Raw genomic sequence first — 19,512 nt, 5'->3', positions numbered from 1 at the left:
GCTACTTGCTTTGTGTTGGCATCTTTGCTAAATGGAGTATTCAGCTTGTAATTGCAAAGTGAAATGAAAAGAAGTTACTGAAAGATTAGAGGGGAAAGATGAAATAAGAATGCAGGAGGGAGGGTGGGTTAAGTACTGCTATGCTCCTAAACCCATATGATGAAATACCTGAAATGTGTTCAGTTTATATAAATAATGCCTTAAAACATTCCAAGTACTGGCCAGGAAACCACTGTTCTAAGCCCTGGAGTCCAAAGGCAGGAGTCGAGCATGTCCCAGCCCTCAGAACAAGGCATCTTCAAGATTTATTCTCCTCAGCCCCTCTCTCCCCCCAGGTGATTGTCAGTCCCAGCCCACACGGTCATTCCCCAACTCCTGTCAGAGTCACGTGGCTATAACTTACTTGGTTTTCTAGATATTCCTTGATCAAATGAAGTGGACACTTAAACTTACCCAGCAGGGTGGTCATTTGGGGCAGCCATTTGGGGCACTACTTGGAATAGTTACATCCCATATCAGAGTGCCTGGTTCAAGTCTTGGCTCTGTTTCCAGCTTTAGCTTCCTACAAATGTGCGCTCTGATAGCCCTAGTATTTGGGTCCTTGCTACCCATGTGGGAGACCCAGAGTTCTGGAGTTTGGAATGACCTAGTCCTGGCTATTATGGGCATTTGAAGAGTGAACCTATAGGTGGAAGCCTACCTTTCTCCCTCCCTCTCTCATCCCCTCCCCATGATTTTATGAAGGTTTTATTTATGGAGGCTGCAAGTCTAGCAGTCAAATCATAGTCAGAAATGTCCAGAAGGTTTTCAGTCCAGTATCACCAAGAGTACTACATCTTTTTAAAAGATTTATTTATTTTTACTGGGAAGGGAGATTTACACAGAGTAGGAGAAACATAAATTTTTCCATCCAGTGGTTCACTCCTCAAGTGGCCATGATGACCGACGCTATCCTGACTTGAAGCCAGGAGCCTTTTCTGGATCTCCCACATGGATGTGGGGTCCCAAGGCTTTGGGTCATCCTTTACTGCTTTCCCAGCCTACAAGCATAAATGGAGCAGCTGGGACACAAACTGGCACCCATATGGGATCCTGGTGCATGCAAGGTGAGGATTTAACCACCAGGTTATCATGCCAGGCCCAAGAATACAGAATCTTTTAAAATTTGAATTTACATCTTCCCTCTACAAACTTGGAATTTTTCAGTGTCCTCCAGCACATCCAAAGGATTTACCATTGGATTATGGTTATAGGCCATTGGGTTATGTTGAGTAACGAAGAGGATAATATTGTCAAAAGTAAACCCGAAGAGAAACCTCTGTTTCCCCAGTAAACACTCCCCAGGATGTGACATTAGAAATACTGAAGTTAGGCATGCAATAATCCCCATAGCGAAACAACGTAAAAAATGCTAAATGATCTTGACCTGCTGCCAGTAACCCCTTGTGGGGCCAGTAGCCCTCCCTTAACTGAGACTCTTCAACAGGGCTATAAGACTGACAAATCAACAAACTGTGTTCCTCCAATAAAATGGAAATGTGATAATAATTAAGTCAAACTCCAAGCTAAGATCTTCTGTAAAATGTTAAGTACAGAAAGCTGTCCAATCTAACACAAGTGGGCAGAGGCTTGTGACTTAACACTGCAGGTTCTGGGAGTGACATAATCTGTATCCCGTTCCCACAGTTTACGAGTTAGAGGTTCAAACAAGTTTCTTCATCTGGAACGTTGTACAAGCTAAGTGAGATAGTGAAGTTTCAACTCTCAGAACACAGCCCCATAAATGTTAGCAATTCTTGATAGGTTGCAAGGAAGGAGGGAAAAAACATAATTGTACATGCGAGGTAATTATACCAACATTTGACTACCCATGTTTCGCATAAATGCGGGAAATAGGCAGTCGGCCAAGCTTCTCCTTAAAGCATTGAGTACCAATCTAATCTTATGCTCCGTTCAAAGACGTGATGGACCTAACATTCAGTTATTGTGCACAGACAGACTCGCACTGCCTGCAGGAGAACTTGGGGGAAAGAAGGAGAAATTCCTCCCGAGTTGACCCGAGAGGACCGGTCCAAGCTACCATCGCCAGGCCCCAGGTGCGCTTCTGCACCGGCTCCAGCAGCAGCACCTGCGGCCGTTGAGCCCCGCGGGGCAGGTGCGCGCCTCCGGGCCGGCCGCCGCGCGCGCACGCGCAGTTAGCAGTCGCTGCTGGGCGGCCGCCGGCCGGATTGGTCTAGGGAGATACCCGGACCAAGTGGCAGCACCTCGGACATCTGAGCTGCCACTGCTGAAAACAAACCCGCAAGATAGGTGTGTGAGCAGTAACCCCCCGCCCGCCGCCCTTTGTCTTGGGGCTGGGTGAGGAGTCGGGAGTTGTAGTCGTTTCCTCCCAAGGGGGAGGCTCCGGGAGCCGCACCCATTTCTCGTGCGACTTCAAAAGCCGAACAGATTGGAGCTAGGTAAGGGAGGGGATGCTGTGTTCGGTAATGTGGGTGCAGCGAGCGAGGCTCCAGGGCTTGCCCTGCCGGCCTCCGGGTGGAGGGCAAGGAGGGAGAACACAGGCATTGGATGGAGGGAGGCTCTTGGATCCTTTGGGCCTTCGGAACTGCTGCGTCCACCTGCTGCACTTGGGGCCAGGGCTGGGGCGGGTGGGCACGGGGATGGCCAGGCACCTGCTTATCCGGGCCCGCAAGTGCGGACTTTTCGGGGCGACAGGGCACCGAGTCCGTTATTCCACCGGTTGCGATCTCAGCCTCGTTCCACGCTCGAGCTCCTGTACGGACTTCCAAGGTGATGTGGAGGGTCCTGGGGCAGCTTGGCTGTTGCTGGTCGTCTCACCGACCACCCCGCGCAAAGCCCTAAACAAAACCCAAACAGGCTTGGTGTATACAAACCCCACCTCTAAAAAAGCGAGGGCACAGAAACCTTTGGCGGGCGATGGCCAGCCTGTTCTAGCCACTTTTTAAAAACGCTGCCTTTGGCCCTTGTGCGCCCCCCGGGGGAAGCGAACCAAAGGGTTGGTTGCATCCGATGAAGCCCTAATTATCCAAGACTATCTCTCAAAGCCTGTTTACTATCCATCAAACACTGTAGCAGAATGTATTTGTAACCTTTGCCCAAGTAACCAGCTTGGGACTTCAAAGCAAATAGCAATGAAACTCAGGAGGGTAAAAGAGCAAGTAGCTACAGTGGCCCTGGGAAAAGTCTCAAGTTACAAGTTTAATTCCTAGGGAAATTGATGCATAAAAGCCAGCGACAACTTCTGCATAACTTTAGTTTTGACTTTTCAGCTTGCAGTTTTGCCTTCAACGTCTGCTCGATTCAGTCTTCCAATCCCATTTAAACTTTATCCTTAGAAAAAGCTATTCTGTATCGTAGTTCGTTAGGTTCATGTGCATGCATGCAGTGGGTGCATTGGGCTGTGGAGGTTGAACTCTGCTGTACATTGATTCTGCTGCTTGATTTCATTCCCTAATACGTTTTAGTGTTCTCAACTCTAAACCTAGAATTGTCATCCTCCATGACCTTTACATCACCAGGGTCAACCCTTCCACTTCACAGGCTGGAGAATAGGACCGGAGTGGCTTGAATGATAGAACTAGCCTTTTGGTGTGGTATTGCCATGCTCACTGTACAGGTGAGATGTTATTCCATACTAAGTTCTTGGAAACACCGTTAATATTGCTTAGTATTGAAACACTTCTGAAGCTTACCAGCATTGGCTAAGTCCTCAAGGAGCCAATAAGACTGAGTAATAGCAGAAAATACAAAACCAAAATCAGGACATGGTAGATCCAGAAGCATGAGTGAGTTTTAAATGTGAAAGACATGAATATCTGGGCACAGTTTATGCTGAGAACTATAAAGAGTACTGAACACTTTTGTAAGTAGCAAAGCAAGATTATTTTTTAGAAAAAAATGCCAGCAAGAAGACAGGGAATGGATTTGATATTAATAACAAGAGAAATGATCGCTTTGTTGGCCTTTTGGCTAAGATCAGATGAAGAAGAGAAATGAAAAGGCAGGTGGCGGTTTCCTAGTAAAGGATGAGCCTGCCAACTAAGTCTGCGACATGAACACAGACACATTCCAGGAAGCCTTCCACGGATGTAGCTACCCCAGGCCCAGGAGAGCCCTGAGAGGCTGATGGTAAGATCCTGCTGAGTTGAGGTGCAGTCAGGAGAAGGGAAAAAGAAGGCAGCCTTTGGTATATCCTTGTAGATAGATAATTACAACGAGTAAGTGGCCTCTGAGCTATGAGCAGGTTTGGGAATTGGCTGGCTTTTCTGGGTGGCAGGCAAGAGTACCTGTGAGAAGAGAGCCTGGGAATAGATTGCTAACGAGCTCCCTGCCACCCTCAGAGGATTAGAGCCCAGCAAGAGGACCAGACGCGGTCCCATGGAAACCCAGCGGGCAGAGAATTCCAAGAGAGTGACACGCAGCAGAAGAAATAAAGAGGAGGAAAACAATGATTGCTTTTATCATTGAGACTTCAGATCTGGATGGCAGGGGCAGGTTGCATAATAATTTGCCAAGAAACCAGAACTTTGGTGGGAAGCATATTCAGTTTTCATTGCTGCCATAATGAATGCCATGAAGTTAGTACCTAGCAACCACCCAAGTGTATGTTCTCACAATTCGTTGGATCAGGAGGCTGATCCAGGGTTCTCTGGGCTAAAACCAAGATGTGAGCAGGGCAGTTCCCTTAACCAGATGTTCCAGGGAGATCTGCGTCCTTGCCTGACCTGGCTAGTGATAGAGTTTGTACCTGGTGATCAATGGTCACTTGGGATTCTTTCTTGTTTTCTGAGATAGTCACTCACGGTCCTTTAGCTCACAGCCTCTTTCTTCCATCTTCGAGGGCCCCCTATGTCCAAAGGCTTAAGGCCCAGGACAAGGAAATGCAGGTTTCAATCGATTAGAAAACAGCTCAGAGCTGCTGTGGATCTCTCTCTGTCTCTGTCTCTCGCTCACTCTCTTTCTTTCTTTTATTCACAGCAGCAGTCAGAAAATCACGAGAAATAGCCACCTGGAATAGCCCCTTGCTGCCACCACCAGCAGTGGGACCATGGGAGATAATGCGCCTTTGGTTTATGGCAGCAGTCAGGCATATGCAGAAATCCACATGCATCCACACATAGCCACATGCACCAGGAACTACATATATCCACAGATGCACAAGCAGCCATGTGTGCGTCTACAGCCACCCACAGGCAGGTGCATCTAGCCATGCTTCTGTGGGCTTACAGACACAAGTGGCCTGGGGCTAAACCATTATGTTGCTGACTTGTGGGCAGCTAAGCAAGCAGGTATACCTGTTGACCACTGTGATACTGGTTACCATGGAAACACAGAGGTATGGGAGCAAAGACAGTAGATGTGGCAACTTGATGATTTCATCTCCCCAAGTGATTGGAGTCCCACCTCATCCTGGAACTTTGATTTGCTCATTTCTTTCTTCATTTCCTGCTGTTGAGAACCCCTCTGATGACACTGGGCTCACCTAGATAATCAGGTTATTCTATTTCAAACTCAGCTAACTGGCTAGCTGAAGTCCATCTCCAAAGCCCCATTAGCCATGAGGCTTAGCTTTCACAGTACCCACGTGTGGGCATCTTTGTGGGAAAATTATTTTGCCTTTCAAAGGAATAGCGACTAACAGAGACAGGTTCTTCCAGAAACGTTGTTGGTAAGAAAAGGAGATAGTAAAAAATCATTTACATTATCTAGCGTGTGACACATAGTTCTGGTAGTCAAACTTAACAGTTTATCATTAGGCCGTTTAACTTTAAATATAAATATCTTCTTAAATGTCTAGAAATGAGGATGAGCAGTATTTAGACAATGTATCACCCAAATATAAGGTAGAATTGTTAACGCTTATATTTCTCGTGTCCCTATTAAAGCTGCTTCCCACTCTGCTTGACAAAAGACCATTTAGACCAGCCAACTGAGCATGTTTGTTTAAAATTGGACACATATCAAAAGTGTAACTTTTTAAATATAAAAGTCACCCAAATTAGAACTTGTGTCCGAGGCTCACTTTGCTTACATAGGAGCTAGGAAACTAACACCGTCACCTCGCCTTCACCTCCCAGTGGGGAGGCTGGGATGAACAGGGCTGACATACAGTCTTTACCCTGGGCTTTTTCAGCATCTTTGCTGTATGCATTGGTCCTTTTTGTCCCTGGTGTGTCTCACTAAAGGGGCTCTGGCTCCACCTGGACCCTTCCTTCTCACAGAAAATCATTTCCCTAACTATTGCTGCTACTTTAAGAAAATTATGTATGTATTTGAAAGGCAGAGCAACAGAAAGAGAGATCTTATCTCCGCTGGTTCACTTCCTTAGTGGCCACGACAGCCACAGCTTGGTCAGACTAAAGCCAGAGGCCAGGAAATCCATCTTGGTCTACCATTTGGGGGGTGAGATGCAAGGATTGGACCATCTGTTGCTGCCTTTCCAAGCACTTTAACAGGGAGAACTGGATCAGAAGCAGAGCAATCAGAGGGCCTGGCACAGTAGCCTAGCAGCTGAAGTCGTCACCTTGCACACACCAGGCTCCCATATGGGTGCCAGTTCCCATCCAGCTCCCTACCTGTGGCCTGGGAAAGCAGTTGAGGACCGCCCAAGGCCTTGGAACCTGCACCCATGTGGGAGACCTGGAAGAGGCTCCTGGCTCCTGGCTTTGGATTAGTGCAGCTCCAGCCATTGCTGTCACTTGGGGTGTGAATCAGTGGACAGAAGAGCTTCCTCTCTGTGTTGCCTTCTCTGTATATCTGACTTTCCAATAAAAATAAACAAATCTTAAAAAAAAAAAGTAGAGCAATGAGAATTTAAAGCGGTCCTCTTCTGTGAGATGCTACAACTGAAAATGGCAGCTTAACCCACTGTACTATGTAGGGCTGACCCTGTCACAATCTCTTTACTTTTCTGTCACTTAATGTAGTTTATGGATCATGCTTGGGTTATTTTCAATTGGAGGCTTTCCTTCCTGGGTTATAAACTCTTCAAGTGGCTATGCACATGTGCTAATTGCTGTGAACATGGTTTCTAAGGTGATGCCTGGTGCATAACTGACAGTCATAAATATCCATTGAAACCATGTATACGTGCCACGTCTTACGTGCTGACTGGCCTCACCTGGATTTGCCGAGTGAGAGTCTAGCAGCTGATTCGGAATCCTGCTCGTTGCTTCCATGGAAGCAGCTGCATTTCCGATCAGGTTCTCCAGCCCCCGTGGGAGAGGGTCGCCTCTCTAAGAAACCACCCTTACCTACTCCATGTCATCTGTGATCCTGCAAAAGGCCGCATAGCCAGACAAGTTCAAGAATGCCTTCTGATTTCCGTGAAATATTTTTTCCGCCATTCTTTTGTGATGTGGTAACAAATACTTTTTAATCTAATTAGCCGTTTCTTTTGAGTAAATTATGCTTAGAGCTTTAAAAAATGCTGCATGTTTGTTGCAAGACCCTAAAAAAATTCATGTTGAGATGTTTCTTCATGGATATAGTGTACAGTTAAAGCATATGGTGAACTCATATATGATAAATTAGAGTATAAACCTGTGAGCTTTCTGAACCGTTTATCTCTTTTCTCTATAAGAATGCTTGCATTATGTTGTTAAAGGATCAATACTAGAAGCACCAACACAACGTTTTCTCCATAAAGATGAGTGAAAGACATCTGTTATATAGAGGTTAATCCCACAGAGTTTTCTAGGAGTTAAATTCTAGAAAAGAATTCCCCATTCTTCCAGAGATATTATAAGCTTTTACAGGCAATAAAACAACAACAACAGCAACAACAAAAATTCCCTGAGTGTCTGGAAATGCTCTTGTGAAATTACTATCATCACAACTGTGTCCTGATGGATGGCTTGGCAACCTTCTCTCTGACTCTCTGTCTCTCTCTCTCTGACTCTCTCTCAGCTTTGCCTCCTGTCATTCATTCATTCAGCGAACAGTACCTGCTCTTGCTTACCAAGTCCTGCATGCTTTGGACTGCTGTGAGACCACCTCTGCTGAGCTGCTGTTCCCTGAAGTGGAGACCTGACTCTACTGAGCTTATATTGTGTGTTCATGCTTTCTTGTGTCTCGTGCTTCTTTTTTCCAATTACGTGGAGATGGTATATACAAATCCTAATCAATAAGTGTATCTTTATATAATGCTTATAAAGACTTAGGTTTTGGAAATCGCTGCTACTTAGTAACTTTAATTGCAGTGTTTAACTATGTCTATAAATATTTCCTCCTGCAGGCTTTGAGCTCTGGGCGTGTAACTCATGTTAAACTGTCAGTGGTTTCTCAGTGAGGGCAGATCCTTTGTGTGCTTTGTAGTACTTTGCTATGGAAACCTTCAAAATGCTATTAGTTCTGCTAGAATTCTTTCCGTACTTTCTATAATATCCCTTGAGGTATTTCTGTTATTTCTGTTTCTTTCTGATTTTGGAAATTAGGCAACCAAACTGTTTTAGAAAACTGTATGCATGAGTTATTATAATGCCAAACAGAAAATGAAACAATCCCATAAACTTCACATAGTTTCTGGCTTTTGAGTCCTGAGGAGCAGGTGGCTGTGACTGTCGATTATGTATGTCAAGTGGATCGGGCCATGCGGCTCCGGGTTTGCTGAAAAGTGTCTCGTGTGTTCCTGGAGGTTAACATTGGATTCAGTAGACTGAAGAAAGCAGATTGCCCTTCCTAACGTGGGTGGCTGTCTGAATCAGTCAGGAGTGTGAACAGAGAGGCTGACCCTCCCACAGGAATTCTAGATTTGCTTGGACAGATATCAGTGTTTTCCTGCTCTTTAATTCAAACTGAAAGATCGGCTCTCCCTGGATCTGTAAGCTGCTGGCTTTCCAAAGGACCCAGCACTTCTGGCCTGGACTGGAGACACTGCAGCTCCTCTGGGTCTCCAGACGGCTGGCATCAGATCCCGGACCCCTGCAGCCTCCGCAGGCGTGGCAACCAATCGCTTCTCATGAGTAAATAAGTGCACACACACACACACACATACTCTCATGCCAAACACACAACACATACACATACCACACGCGTACATATGCACACCATACAACCACACACATGCCTTACACACACACTCATACTATGCAAACTACACTTATACATATGCACACTCATACCACACACACCATACACACATACACACACACCACAGATACACACTCATACCACACCATACACAGACACTCCACACATACGTACACGCACCCAACACACACCACACACATACTCACACACTCATACCACACACACCATGCACACATACACACATTCATACCACACACACTCACACTCCACACATACATACACACACACCACACACACCACACACACCACACACACCATGCACACGTACACACATTCATACCACATACACTCACACTCCACACATACATACACACCACACCGCACTCATACCACACACCACACTCACATACGTACACTCAAACACACCACACATACTCACACACCGATGGCTCTGTTTCTCCCAAGAACCCTGACTTGCTATCATATGAACAGAATGCAAGGAAGCAGAGTACATGATCATTTCTGTGGATGCAGAAAAAGCATTTGACAAGATTCAATGCACTTGTGTAATTAGAAACACTTGTCAAGTCAGATACAGAGGGAAACTCAACATCGTTAAGGCCACTTACAAAGGGCCCGTAGCCAACGCTGGAATTAGACCAAGAACTTGTCCTCTAGGATCTGGAACAAGAAAAGGATGCTTTCTTTTGACAGGTCCTTTCAACCCAGTGCTAGAAGTTGTAACCAGAGAAATTGGGCAGGAAAAGGCAGTAAGCAGCGACCAGAATGGAAAGGGAAAGAAGTAAAATCGTCTCTGGAGATGACATGATCTGATATGTAGAAAGCCCTAATGATCCCCAAACAACAACAAAACCTCAAAAACCCTTTAGAACTAAAACGTTTTCTGAAGTTGTAGAGAACAAAATCAACATAAAAAGTCAATTTCCTTTCTATACGATAACAATTAGAATCAACTGGAAAAAAAAAAAAACAGTTCCATTTACGGTGGCATAAAAAAAAATGACAATAAAACACTTAGGAGGTGATCCTGACCAAGGAGGTGAGGTCCTTGGATGCTGCAGAAAGACATGAATGAAATCAGAGCTAGATGGAAAATAACCCTGTGTCATAGATTGGGAGATGTAATACTGCCAAGATGTCAGTACACCCAAGATGATTCAGTGTGATGCCCGTCATAATCCAAATGAAATTTTGTGCAGAAATAGAAAATTTCACCCTTCAATTAATATTAAATCTCAAGTCAAAACATGCTTGTAAAAGAGGAATAAAGTCTGAAGTCTTATGCGCCCTGAACTTAATCTTGTTAGAAAGCTGAAGTAATCGACTAGTGTGGAACTGCAAGGAGGAGAATCACAGGCCTGCACGGAGTAGAATAAGCAGCCCAGAAATGAGCCCTGTGGACACGTGCAGAGAGTGTTCAATAAGGTGGCCGAGGCCAGTCAATGTGCAATGCCCATCTTCCCACCAAGCGCAACAGGGGCACTGGCCAGCAACATGTGAAAAATTGCAGTTAGCCTCGTGCCTTAGTTCATACATAAAAATGGACTCAAAATGGACTGAAGACCTGGTCATAAGAACTAAAGCTATACAACTGCTAGAAAAGGGCCTGATGCGGTAGCCTCGTGGCTAAAGTTCTCACCTTGAAAGTGCCAGAACCCCATATGGGTACCAGCCTGCTTCCCATTCAGCTTTCTGATTGTGGCCTGAGAAAACAGTGGAGGATGGCCTAGGACCTTGGAACCTGCACCTGCATAGGAGACCCAGAAGAGGCTCCTGGTTCCTGGCTTTGGATTGGTGCAGCTCTGACCGTTGCAACCACTTGGGGAGTGAATCAGTGGAAGGAAGATCTTCCTCTCCGTCTCTTTTTCATTCTGTATATGTGACTTTCCACTGGGGGAGAAAAAAAGAGGAAATCAACAGAATGAAGAAAATGTGGGGAATAGGAAAAAAAACATTTGCATATTATGTGAGAGTGGTTCAGAAAATTCATGTGAAGTGAAACCTAAAGGTATATTTATTTTGATTCAGAAATGTTTGAGATGCATACATGTGAGGGGTCTTCCGAAATGTCATGAAAATGCATAGTATGAAAAATGCATAGTATGAAAAAGTTCAGTTTTTCCACAAATTTTGAAGTCCTTACACATGTGATGATGAGTCTGTATCCACAGTCTGTGAACAACTCTGAAAATCTCATAGCAACCGCGACAGGCAGCGTGGCTTTTAAAATGGACAATGAAAACAGAAAAATGGGCAAAGGACTTAAACTGACATGCCTCCAAAGAAGATATACAGATGTCCGAAGGCCATGAAAATGCCCAGTCATGGATCCTTAGTGAAATATACATTGACACAATATGATCCCACCTGTATCTCCCTGGAACATAACTGTGCTTTCCTGGCGAGGAGAGAAGGTGATTACAGCTAGTGTGGAAAACAGTGTGAGGTTGTTCAGAGATGAAAAGTAGAGTTATCCTGTGATGCGCTTAACGGGTAGCCCCTTTGGATCTGGTGCCACGATGTAGCAGGTTAAGCCTCAGCCCGGAGTTCCAGCAGGCATCCCATGAGTGCCGCTGTAAGTCCTGGCTGCTCTGCTTCTGATCCTGTTCCCTGCTAACGCGCCTGGGAAAGCAGCACCAGACAGCCCAGTCCTCGGGCCCCTGCACCCATAGGGGAAACCTGGAAAAAGCTCCCAGCTCCTGACATGAGATGGGTCTAGCTCTGGCTGTTGTAACCGTTTTTGGAGCAAGCCAGCAGATGAGAGATCTCTCTGTCTCTCCTCTTTCTGCAAATCTGCCTTTCAAATAAAAATAAATCTTTTTTTTAAAAAAAAAAGAAATCTCAGTGCAGTATTTTTATACCAAAGTGTTCATTGACAGAAGAGTGTGTGAGCCAAAATGTGTTATGAGTGACTGCAGAAAGTTGGTGGGAATTGGATTTAGAAAATATTACACTAATAGAGTATAACTTTACTTACCATAAAGTAAAACATTTCCGAATCCCATGTACCATTTTCCGTAAACTTTATCTATTTATGTATATATAATGTAACATAAAATATATATGTATATATAATATATATTCTATTATATATATACACACACACAATAGAATTCTTTCAGCTTTAGAAAGGAAGGCGGTTTAATGTGTACTGAAACTTTGAGAGCGCTATTGGAAGTGTAACCAGACTTGAAACACTGTATGATTGTGTCTGGTCTCAGCGCTTAGCCACAGTAGAGTAGCACGGAGCTGGAGGGAGGAGGAGATGGGCTGCTGTTGTTCCATGGGCATAGAGTTTTATTCCTTCAAGTAGAAAAGTATTCTAGAGAGTGACCAGCCATACGGATATGGAAAATACAGTTTTGAATTTTACAGTTAGTGTTAAGATGGTGCCACAAATCTTTCCCTTCATTGTTATTCATCCCTTAGCATATAATAGTGACGTGGAGTAAAATAAAACTACAAGCAACCTGGCAAATGTAATAGTACAAGTGTCAAAATATCGCCTAGATCCCATAAATACGTATCATTTTTGTGTCAATTAAAAATAATCAAAGGTGGTATGTTATACTGAAGAAAGAGTTCTGAGCTCCAATTTTAAAAAGGTTTTTAAATTATTTTCAATGAGAAGTTAGATTTCACAGACAGAAGGGGAGACAGAAAGATCTTCCATCTGCTTGTTCACTCTCCAAGTGGCTACAACAGCTGGAACTGAGCCAATCAGAAGCCAGGAGCCAGGAGCTTCCTCTGGGTCTCCCACGTTGGTGCTGGGTCTCAAGGCATTTGCCGTCCTTGACTGCTTTCCCAGGCCACAAGCAGGGAGCTGGGTGGGAAGTTAAGGAACCAGGATATGAACTGGCGCCCATATATGATCCCAGCATGTGCAAGGCAAGGATTTAGTTACTAGGCTAGCCAGGCCCTCACGTTTTCAATCGTTGGACATTGCTGAAGTTTTTAATCTATTTTGCATTTGTCAATTGGGCTGTAAAAATGAAACTAGCCATTTTATATGTGTATATATACACACAAGGTTAACATATATGTATGTATAGGCATGTTAACACTGTAGGCCTTTAGAGTGGAAAGAAGCTTTCAAGATAAAGTATTTTTCTGAAGTTTTTTTGAAGACCTTTAGAAAAAAAGGTGTTGAGGGGGAGTCTTCAAAGAGTTTGTGGAATATGCCGACTATGAAAAAACTAAGCATGGATTTCAAGGGTTTCTGCATCAAAATAAGTGTATCTTTTCATTCTGCTTTCCCCAGATCTGTAGTTCCCTTGTATTATTAACAGGAAGTTGGGAGGCAGTATAGCAAAGAAAGCATCTGCCCTCCGTGAGTTTGGCTTTGTTTGTGTGTGGCTGGCTTCTTTCCCTTGGTGTGTTTTGTTTGTCTCTTCTGTGGCATGTAGTAGCACTGCTTTCTTTTTATTACTGAGTGTTATCCCATTATAGAACATGTCATATTTTGATTGTTAGTTGATGAACATTCGGATTGTTTCTTTCCTCTTCATGCTTTTCATAAAAAAATATTTCTTTAGGCATGTATATATAAGATTTTCTGTGGACATTGGTTTTAATTTCTCCTGAAAATAGAATGTCTAAGCTATACATGTATGTATTTATATATATATACATATATTCCATTTGAACACACATTAAATATGTTAGCACTTTTCTAAAGCTATTTAATATCCACACTCCACACATATAAGAGTTTGTATTTCTCTATTTATCCCCAATGCATGTCATTATTGATTTGATGATCACCAGTCTCATTGGAATCCTGTGCTTCTTAAGCAGACATATAGAAACCTCTCAGCATATTCTGAAGGGTCTAAGGGTTCCCTCTAATTCTTCATGTTGGAGAGAGTTTTAGGGGGTACGGAAGTAATATATACTGGATTATCAGATGACTGATCACTTGCAACCAAGGACTGCCACCTTTGATTGGTATTTAAAACTAATGTTGCCAAGAGATAAAACTTGAATGGAAGTAGAGCAGAATGTGATTATATAAATCATGAGCTTCTGCTAAGAGACAACTAAATTTTGTTTAGTTTCCACTACTTTCAATTAACACTGGAAAGAACAGAACTTTGCAGTATTTAAGTATAATTAGATAATCATGTCATCACAAAATTATAGAAAAGGTAAATGCAAAAGAACTTTCTTCGTAGCAATCAAACTAATTGCATTAAGTCCCATATTAGCCTGACTTTTTAGTAATGACTTAAGTAAAGCAGTGTTACATTTAATTTGTGATTACTTTCAGCATTAGTGTTAAATGTACTTTGGTTTTATAATTTTATTATTTAATTTAAATTATAACATTTCTAGTTATACATATTCCCTTAAGCAACATTATAAAAAAAGAGGTAAATATTTAGAATCATGATACTTATTTACATTTTTTAAGAAAAAGAAAGATTTATTTATTTTATTGGCAAGGCAGATTTAGAGAGAAAAGGAGAGACAGATCAAGATCTTCCATCTGCTGGTTCACTTCCCTTTGTTCACCTGTGGCCACAACAGCCAGAGTTGAGCTGATCTGAAGCCAGGAGCCAGGAGCTTCCTTTGGGTCTCCCATGCTGGTGCAGGGTCCCAAGGCTTTGGGCCATCTCGACTGCTTTCCCAGGCCACAAGCAAGGAGCTGGATGGGAAGTAGAGCAGCTAGTACATGAACTGGTGCCCAGATAGGATCCCCGTGCTTGCAAGGGGGATGATAATCTAATGGAGCCATCACACCAGGCCAGACAGATCTTTATTTTAAAGTGGTATGTATGTTAGCTTTGATAATAAAACTGTTACCTTTAGCTTTAGATTTTGTGCCTTGGCTCTTTGTTTCTGGGGGAGGCCTATAGCTGTAGAACCTGTTTCCTAAGATATTTGAAGTTTATATTTCTAGAAAGAATTTAAATAATATTGTTGATCATTTTGTTCATTTGATTTTAAAAGCAACCTGGAGAGGCTAGCCTTGTGGGATAGTGGGCTAAGTCACTGTCATTGCACTGGCATCCCATGTCTGAGTTCTGCTTGCGGTTCCCATTGCCTCGCTTCCACGGGAAGCCACGATCAGGCTGCTGGCTGCTGGCTGCTGGCTCCTGGTTTTGTCTTGGCTCAGATGTGGCTGTTGGAACTATTTTGGGAGTGTGCCAATGGGTGGAAGATCTCTCTGTCTCTTTCCCTCTCCTTGTTTCTCTGCCTTTCAAATACAAAACAGACCTTCAAAAAATATCAATAGCATAATCAAATAAGTACATAAACTACAAAACAACCTAGAATAAAGGCTGTCCTAAGAAGAAATGCTTTCCTTCGGCATAGACTGAGCGCTTATGTTTTGCAGCTTTCTTTTCCTTATTTACTTTGAATTTCAGATAATCAGTATGAATTTCCAAGACCTTTGGCTTGGTTTGGGTCTTCTGTTCATCTCAGTTAATGCGGAATTCCTGGGTGATGGTGCTGAGATGGAAGATTTTGATGAAAATTCAGAAGAGACCAACGTTAATGCAGGCGAACATTCCTCCGAGGTAAGGTGACCAGGAAATGAGTTACAAATTAGTCCTTTAGGCAGAAGTGACTCATATCTTAAGATTCATTTTGGGTCTAAATGAATTCATTTTATATACAAATGTTTATAAATTGCATTTTCCCCATCTTACTGCTGTACTTTTTAGAGTACTCTTGCTCAGAAGAAATATGGTGCAGTTTTGTTAGCCAATGAATACAAAATTGTTCTGTCAAAATAGAACGAAGAGCATTATCTCAGAATAAGGTTTTTGGTTTCATTTCTGACATTGTCCAGTGATATAAAATATAGTGTAATTTTCAGTCCTTTTAGATGAAAAAAAAAAGGCTTTTCTTGATTTCTTTGATGCAAACTGCTCACAAGGAGTGTGAATTAGAAGCGAAGTGATGATGAGGCTGGCTTTTGGAAAGGCTGCGCTGGGTTCCTGTGGTGGGCCAGTTGGCATAGATGCTGCGAGGTAGCCACTGAGGGCCATGTGGGACACTGGGCAGTGAAGTTTGCTCAGCATTGTGCTCATCAGGAAAGTCTTCAGTGGTGAGGAAGTGGGCACTGTATTGTGTCCAACACTCTCTAAAGGTGTTATGAACTCAGATTGCTTTACTTCCTTTGATTAAGGCTTTTTTGTTGTTGTTGTTTGTTTTGTTTTATTTGCAGATGTAGATGCTGTTTACATGTTCAAAGTCAATGTTTTGTTTCCCTTGTTAAGTGTTAAGTTTCTGCGAGGAAAATTTTGATAACGTATAAAGTATTTGTGACTGACTTAGGTACAGTTATTTCAAGGGCATTTCCAAAGTTAATAAGAGACCAACAGATCTTGGCCACCGTTGGCTATGTTTGGGGATAACTTGAGAAGATGGACAGAGTGGGAAACAATTATTTTTGATATTGCGAATGTTAGCACATGATTAAGTTAGATATGGTGAGGCCTCAATAAAGGGGAACATAGGCTGGCTGGTGATTTTAAGGTGGTCTTATAGAAGGAAGCCGCTTGTGAAATCATTGTCCATTTTGCCAACCTGTATAACTATGAGAGGATGGTGCTGTTGTCATTCAGGTAACTCCATAGACAGTTGGCACTTTTTGCAGCTGAATCTTGACCCTGTCAGTAATTACGTGGAGTTTTGTTGAATTGCTGATGTTCTTCTCTAAGACAGAGAGGAAACATGGGACTATCAGGACAGAGTGGAGGTAATGAAAATAGAAAATGTACTTCTGTGCGCCATTTTTCCCTGAGGGCTCAGAGGAGGAATCCTTTAACTAATCATACAAGTAAAATCACAGGAGACTGATTCAAAAAGGACCCTGGTGGATCTGTTTCTTCAGGCAAACATATCATCATCATTAATTCAAATGATCTTTTGACGATTTGTCGATAACTATCTTTAATCTCTTAAGATCGTTTGTTGGTAAGTGCTGTCTGGTGTGGTAAAAAGCAAGGGCTCTCAGAGTCTGGGCTCTTGATGCCTCTGCCACAGTGTCACCGCATGTTAACGGGTACCATAATAGCACTTCCCTCATGGATGCATTGTAGGATTAAACAGCCCACCATCTCACCATTAACACCATTGCCACCACCAGCTCCTCCACCACCGTCGTCATAGCCTCTGACTCTCACATGCCACTTGAATCCAAGTCTTGCCCTCAATCACTGCTTTTTAGTACCCATCTTTTTCTTCTGTTAAGTTCCTAACCTCTGAAAAGGATGTCATCATCTTTGAATCATCTACCAGTGAAGTTTAAAAGTTGATGTTACACCAGCCTATAGGTTTGTTAGTTTTTCATCTGCTACATCTTTTGTTTTTAGTATTTTACCCCAAATATTGCCACTTATGAAAACCCTGAGGCCGTGTCCAGTGTGTTACCTGACCTTCTCCAAACACTTCCTCCTGTCCCTCCTGTGTTAGTAGAGGTCAGCATATGCTGTGTTTGTATACATGGCATATTTGTCTTTGTGGAGCTTTAAATGACTAGGCAGGTGGAGCAGAGGCCAGGCCATATCTGTATTCCCAACAGAGAAACATTGCATGCAAAATTCTTAACTATTGAGATGCTGTGATTAAAATATTTGTGAATGCAACTAACTTCAGATTTTTAAATCTATATTTCAGATTAAATATAAGACACCTCAACCTGTAGGAGAAGTATATTTTGCAGAAACCTTTGATAGTGGAAAGTTGGCAGGGTGAGTAGTCATTATAAAGAAGCTTCTTGGACTTGATCAGTTTTGTTAATGAGAATTAACTACACTGGAGATCAATATGAGTTTTTACTTTATTTGGCAGTACAAAATGGTATGTACCATATGTTTTTTGGACATTGCTAGATGTGTTTAATTTGAATATTCGTTTCTACAAAAATATAAATACTGAATATCAAGAAAAAACATGTAATGTTTGTTTATTCTCTAGGATAGATATTAATCTAAGTTCAGATAATAAATGTGAGTTACTGTTCCGTCTTAAATATTGGTAAAACAGTAGAAATGTTTTATGTGTCAGATACCATCCTAAGTAGGTTGGTGAGTTCATACAGGTAGGGAAGGTCAGGCTGGGACCGCTTTCGCTTTAGTCCTGCTGGTTACTTCTGAACATCCTTAGTAAAGCTCCAGCTGTTCAGTTATTCCTGAATGAACAGTGACTGTGTTGGATAATCTCTTGTTGTGTTCCAGTTGTGTGTGTATATTCATTGTTACTTTATCTTTAATGACATACATGCGTTTTCAACTTTATTTATAGGTGGGTCTTATCAAAAGCCAAAAAAGATGATTCAGATGCAGAGACTTCTATATATGATGGTAAAATATTTCATTTCAACATTAAATGTAACCAGTGTGATCTAGAATTAGCTTTTGTGATTGTATTTCCATTAAAGATGCAAAGATCTACCCTGCTTCACAATAGAATGTGCAGTCTCATTTAGTCCATGTTCAGTATTTCTGAATATCCCGTCTTGAGTCACCATGCAGTTTTCTAGCAATAGTTGAATTGTCACTCTGTTGTAGTTTTTTTTTTTTCTTTCTTTTAATTTCCTCAGCACTGTTTCTGATATGTCACTCCAGCTCAAATGCCATAATGCTAAGATTCTCTAAATAAGCACAAAATAGCTGCTGGTTCAGGAGAGCTACAAACGGTGTGCCTACTCCTGAAGCTCACCCTTCCAGGACACACCCATGTTTGCAGGCCCTCTGAGAGGGTCATCTCCAGGCCTAGAGAGGGAAGTACCCCACATGCAAGGGTCATCTGGGTTCCCCAAGAGGACTACAAGAGTTTTTCCCGCTAGTCTAAAACCTTGTCAGTTATTGGATCCTGAAGCAAGATCAGCCTCCTGTCAAGGTGACTGCTGGTGGGAATTTTCTCCCTCGTGCTCTGAGGGCCTCAGCCCTGTCAGCTCGCGCCTTTCTGTTCAGACACCAGCAGACCCAGGCAACAGTGCACAAGGCAGTAACAGCCCGTGTTGGATGTCAGTTGTCTACTTTCTTTCCCTGGTGTCAGTTTTGATGTAAGATAAGGACTGTGCCTATATGTCTTCCTATGGGAAAAGTGTCCTCTGTCCCAGCAGTTCATCTGTGCTTATAAAACCCATAAAGGACACCACCATGTGTGAAGAACAAGCATTTAGGGAAGGATGTACGCTAAGTGAGCGGTGATTCCGCAGAGCCACGTCAAGCTGCCAGAAATGTATCCACTCAAATACAGCACATGTTACCAGACAGAATGCTTAGCTTTAAACGTGTTTGAATATTTCAGCTTTTCCCCAAAATGCAGGGTAGATGTTTATCTCAATTTTCTATTTTTTTTTTAAGAATACACAGATAAAACTTCCCTGAAATTAAGATGTGGTCTATCTTAAGGGTGACTTTTAAGTGTCTATTTTTTCCTAGGCAAAAATGTCTTTTAATGGTTAGGGGAGTTTCTTTC

The 19,512-nt window shown here is 42.7% G+C and overlaps 2 protein-coding genes across 2 annotated transcripts in view; both read left to right on the top strand.

Annotated features, from left to right (window-relative positions):
• The window catches only part of MGAT4D (MGAT4 family member D), a 49,119-nt gene extending 46,978 nt beyond the window's left edge, over positions 1 to 2,141 (top strand). The window contains exon 11 of the mRNA XM_040967392.1: positions 1,995 to 2,141. Coding sequence (XP_040823326.1) covers positions 1,995 to 2,141 — 147 coding nt within the window. The remainder of the gene's footprint in view (positions 1 to 1,994) is intronic.
• Positions 2,142 to 2,182: 41 nt separating this feature from the next.
• The window catches only part of CLGN (calmegin), a 42,212-nt gene continuing 24,882 nt past the window's right edge, over positions 2,183 to 19,512 (top strand). The window contains exons 1-4 of the mRNA XM_040967243.1: positions 2,183 to 2,310; positions 15,444 to 15,596; positions 17,704 to 17,777; positions 18,331 to 18,389. Coding sequence (XP_040823177.1) covers positions 15,453 to 15,596; positions 17,704 to 17,777; positions 18,331 to 18,389 — 277 coding nt within the window. The 5' untranslated portion in view covers positions 2,183 to 2,310; positions 15,444 to 15,452. The remainder of the gene's footprint in view (positions 2,311 to 15,443; positions 15,597 to 17,703; positions 17,778 to 18,330; positions 18,390 to 19,512) is intronic.

This window comes from Ochotona curzoniae, unplaced genomic scaffold (assembly GCF_017591425.1).
Source record: "Ochotona curzoniae isolate NIBS_2020 unplaced genomic scaffold, NIBS_Ocur_1.0 scaffold_4506, whole genome shotgun sequence".
Taxonomy (NCBI): Eukaryota; Metazoa; Chordata; class Mammalia; order Lagomorpha; family Ochotonidae; genus Ochotona; species Ochotona curzoniae.
The sequence above is the reverse complement of the archived record's forward strand: the minus strand, read 5'-3'. Positions and strand labels throughout refer to the sequence as shown.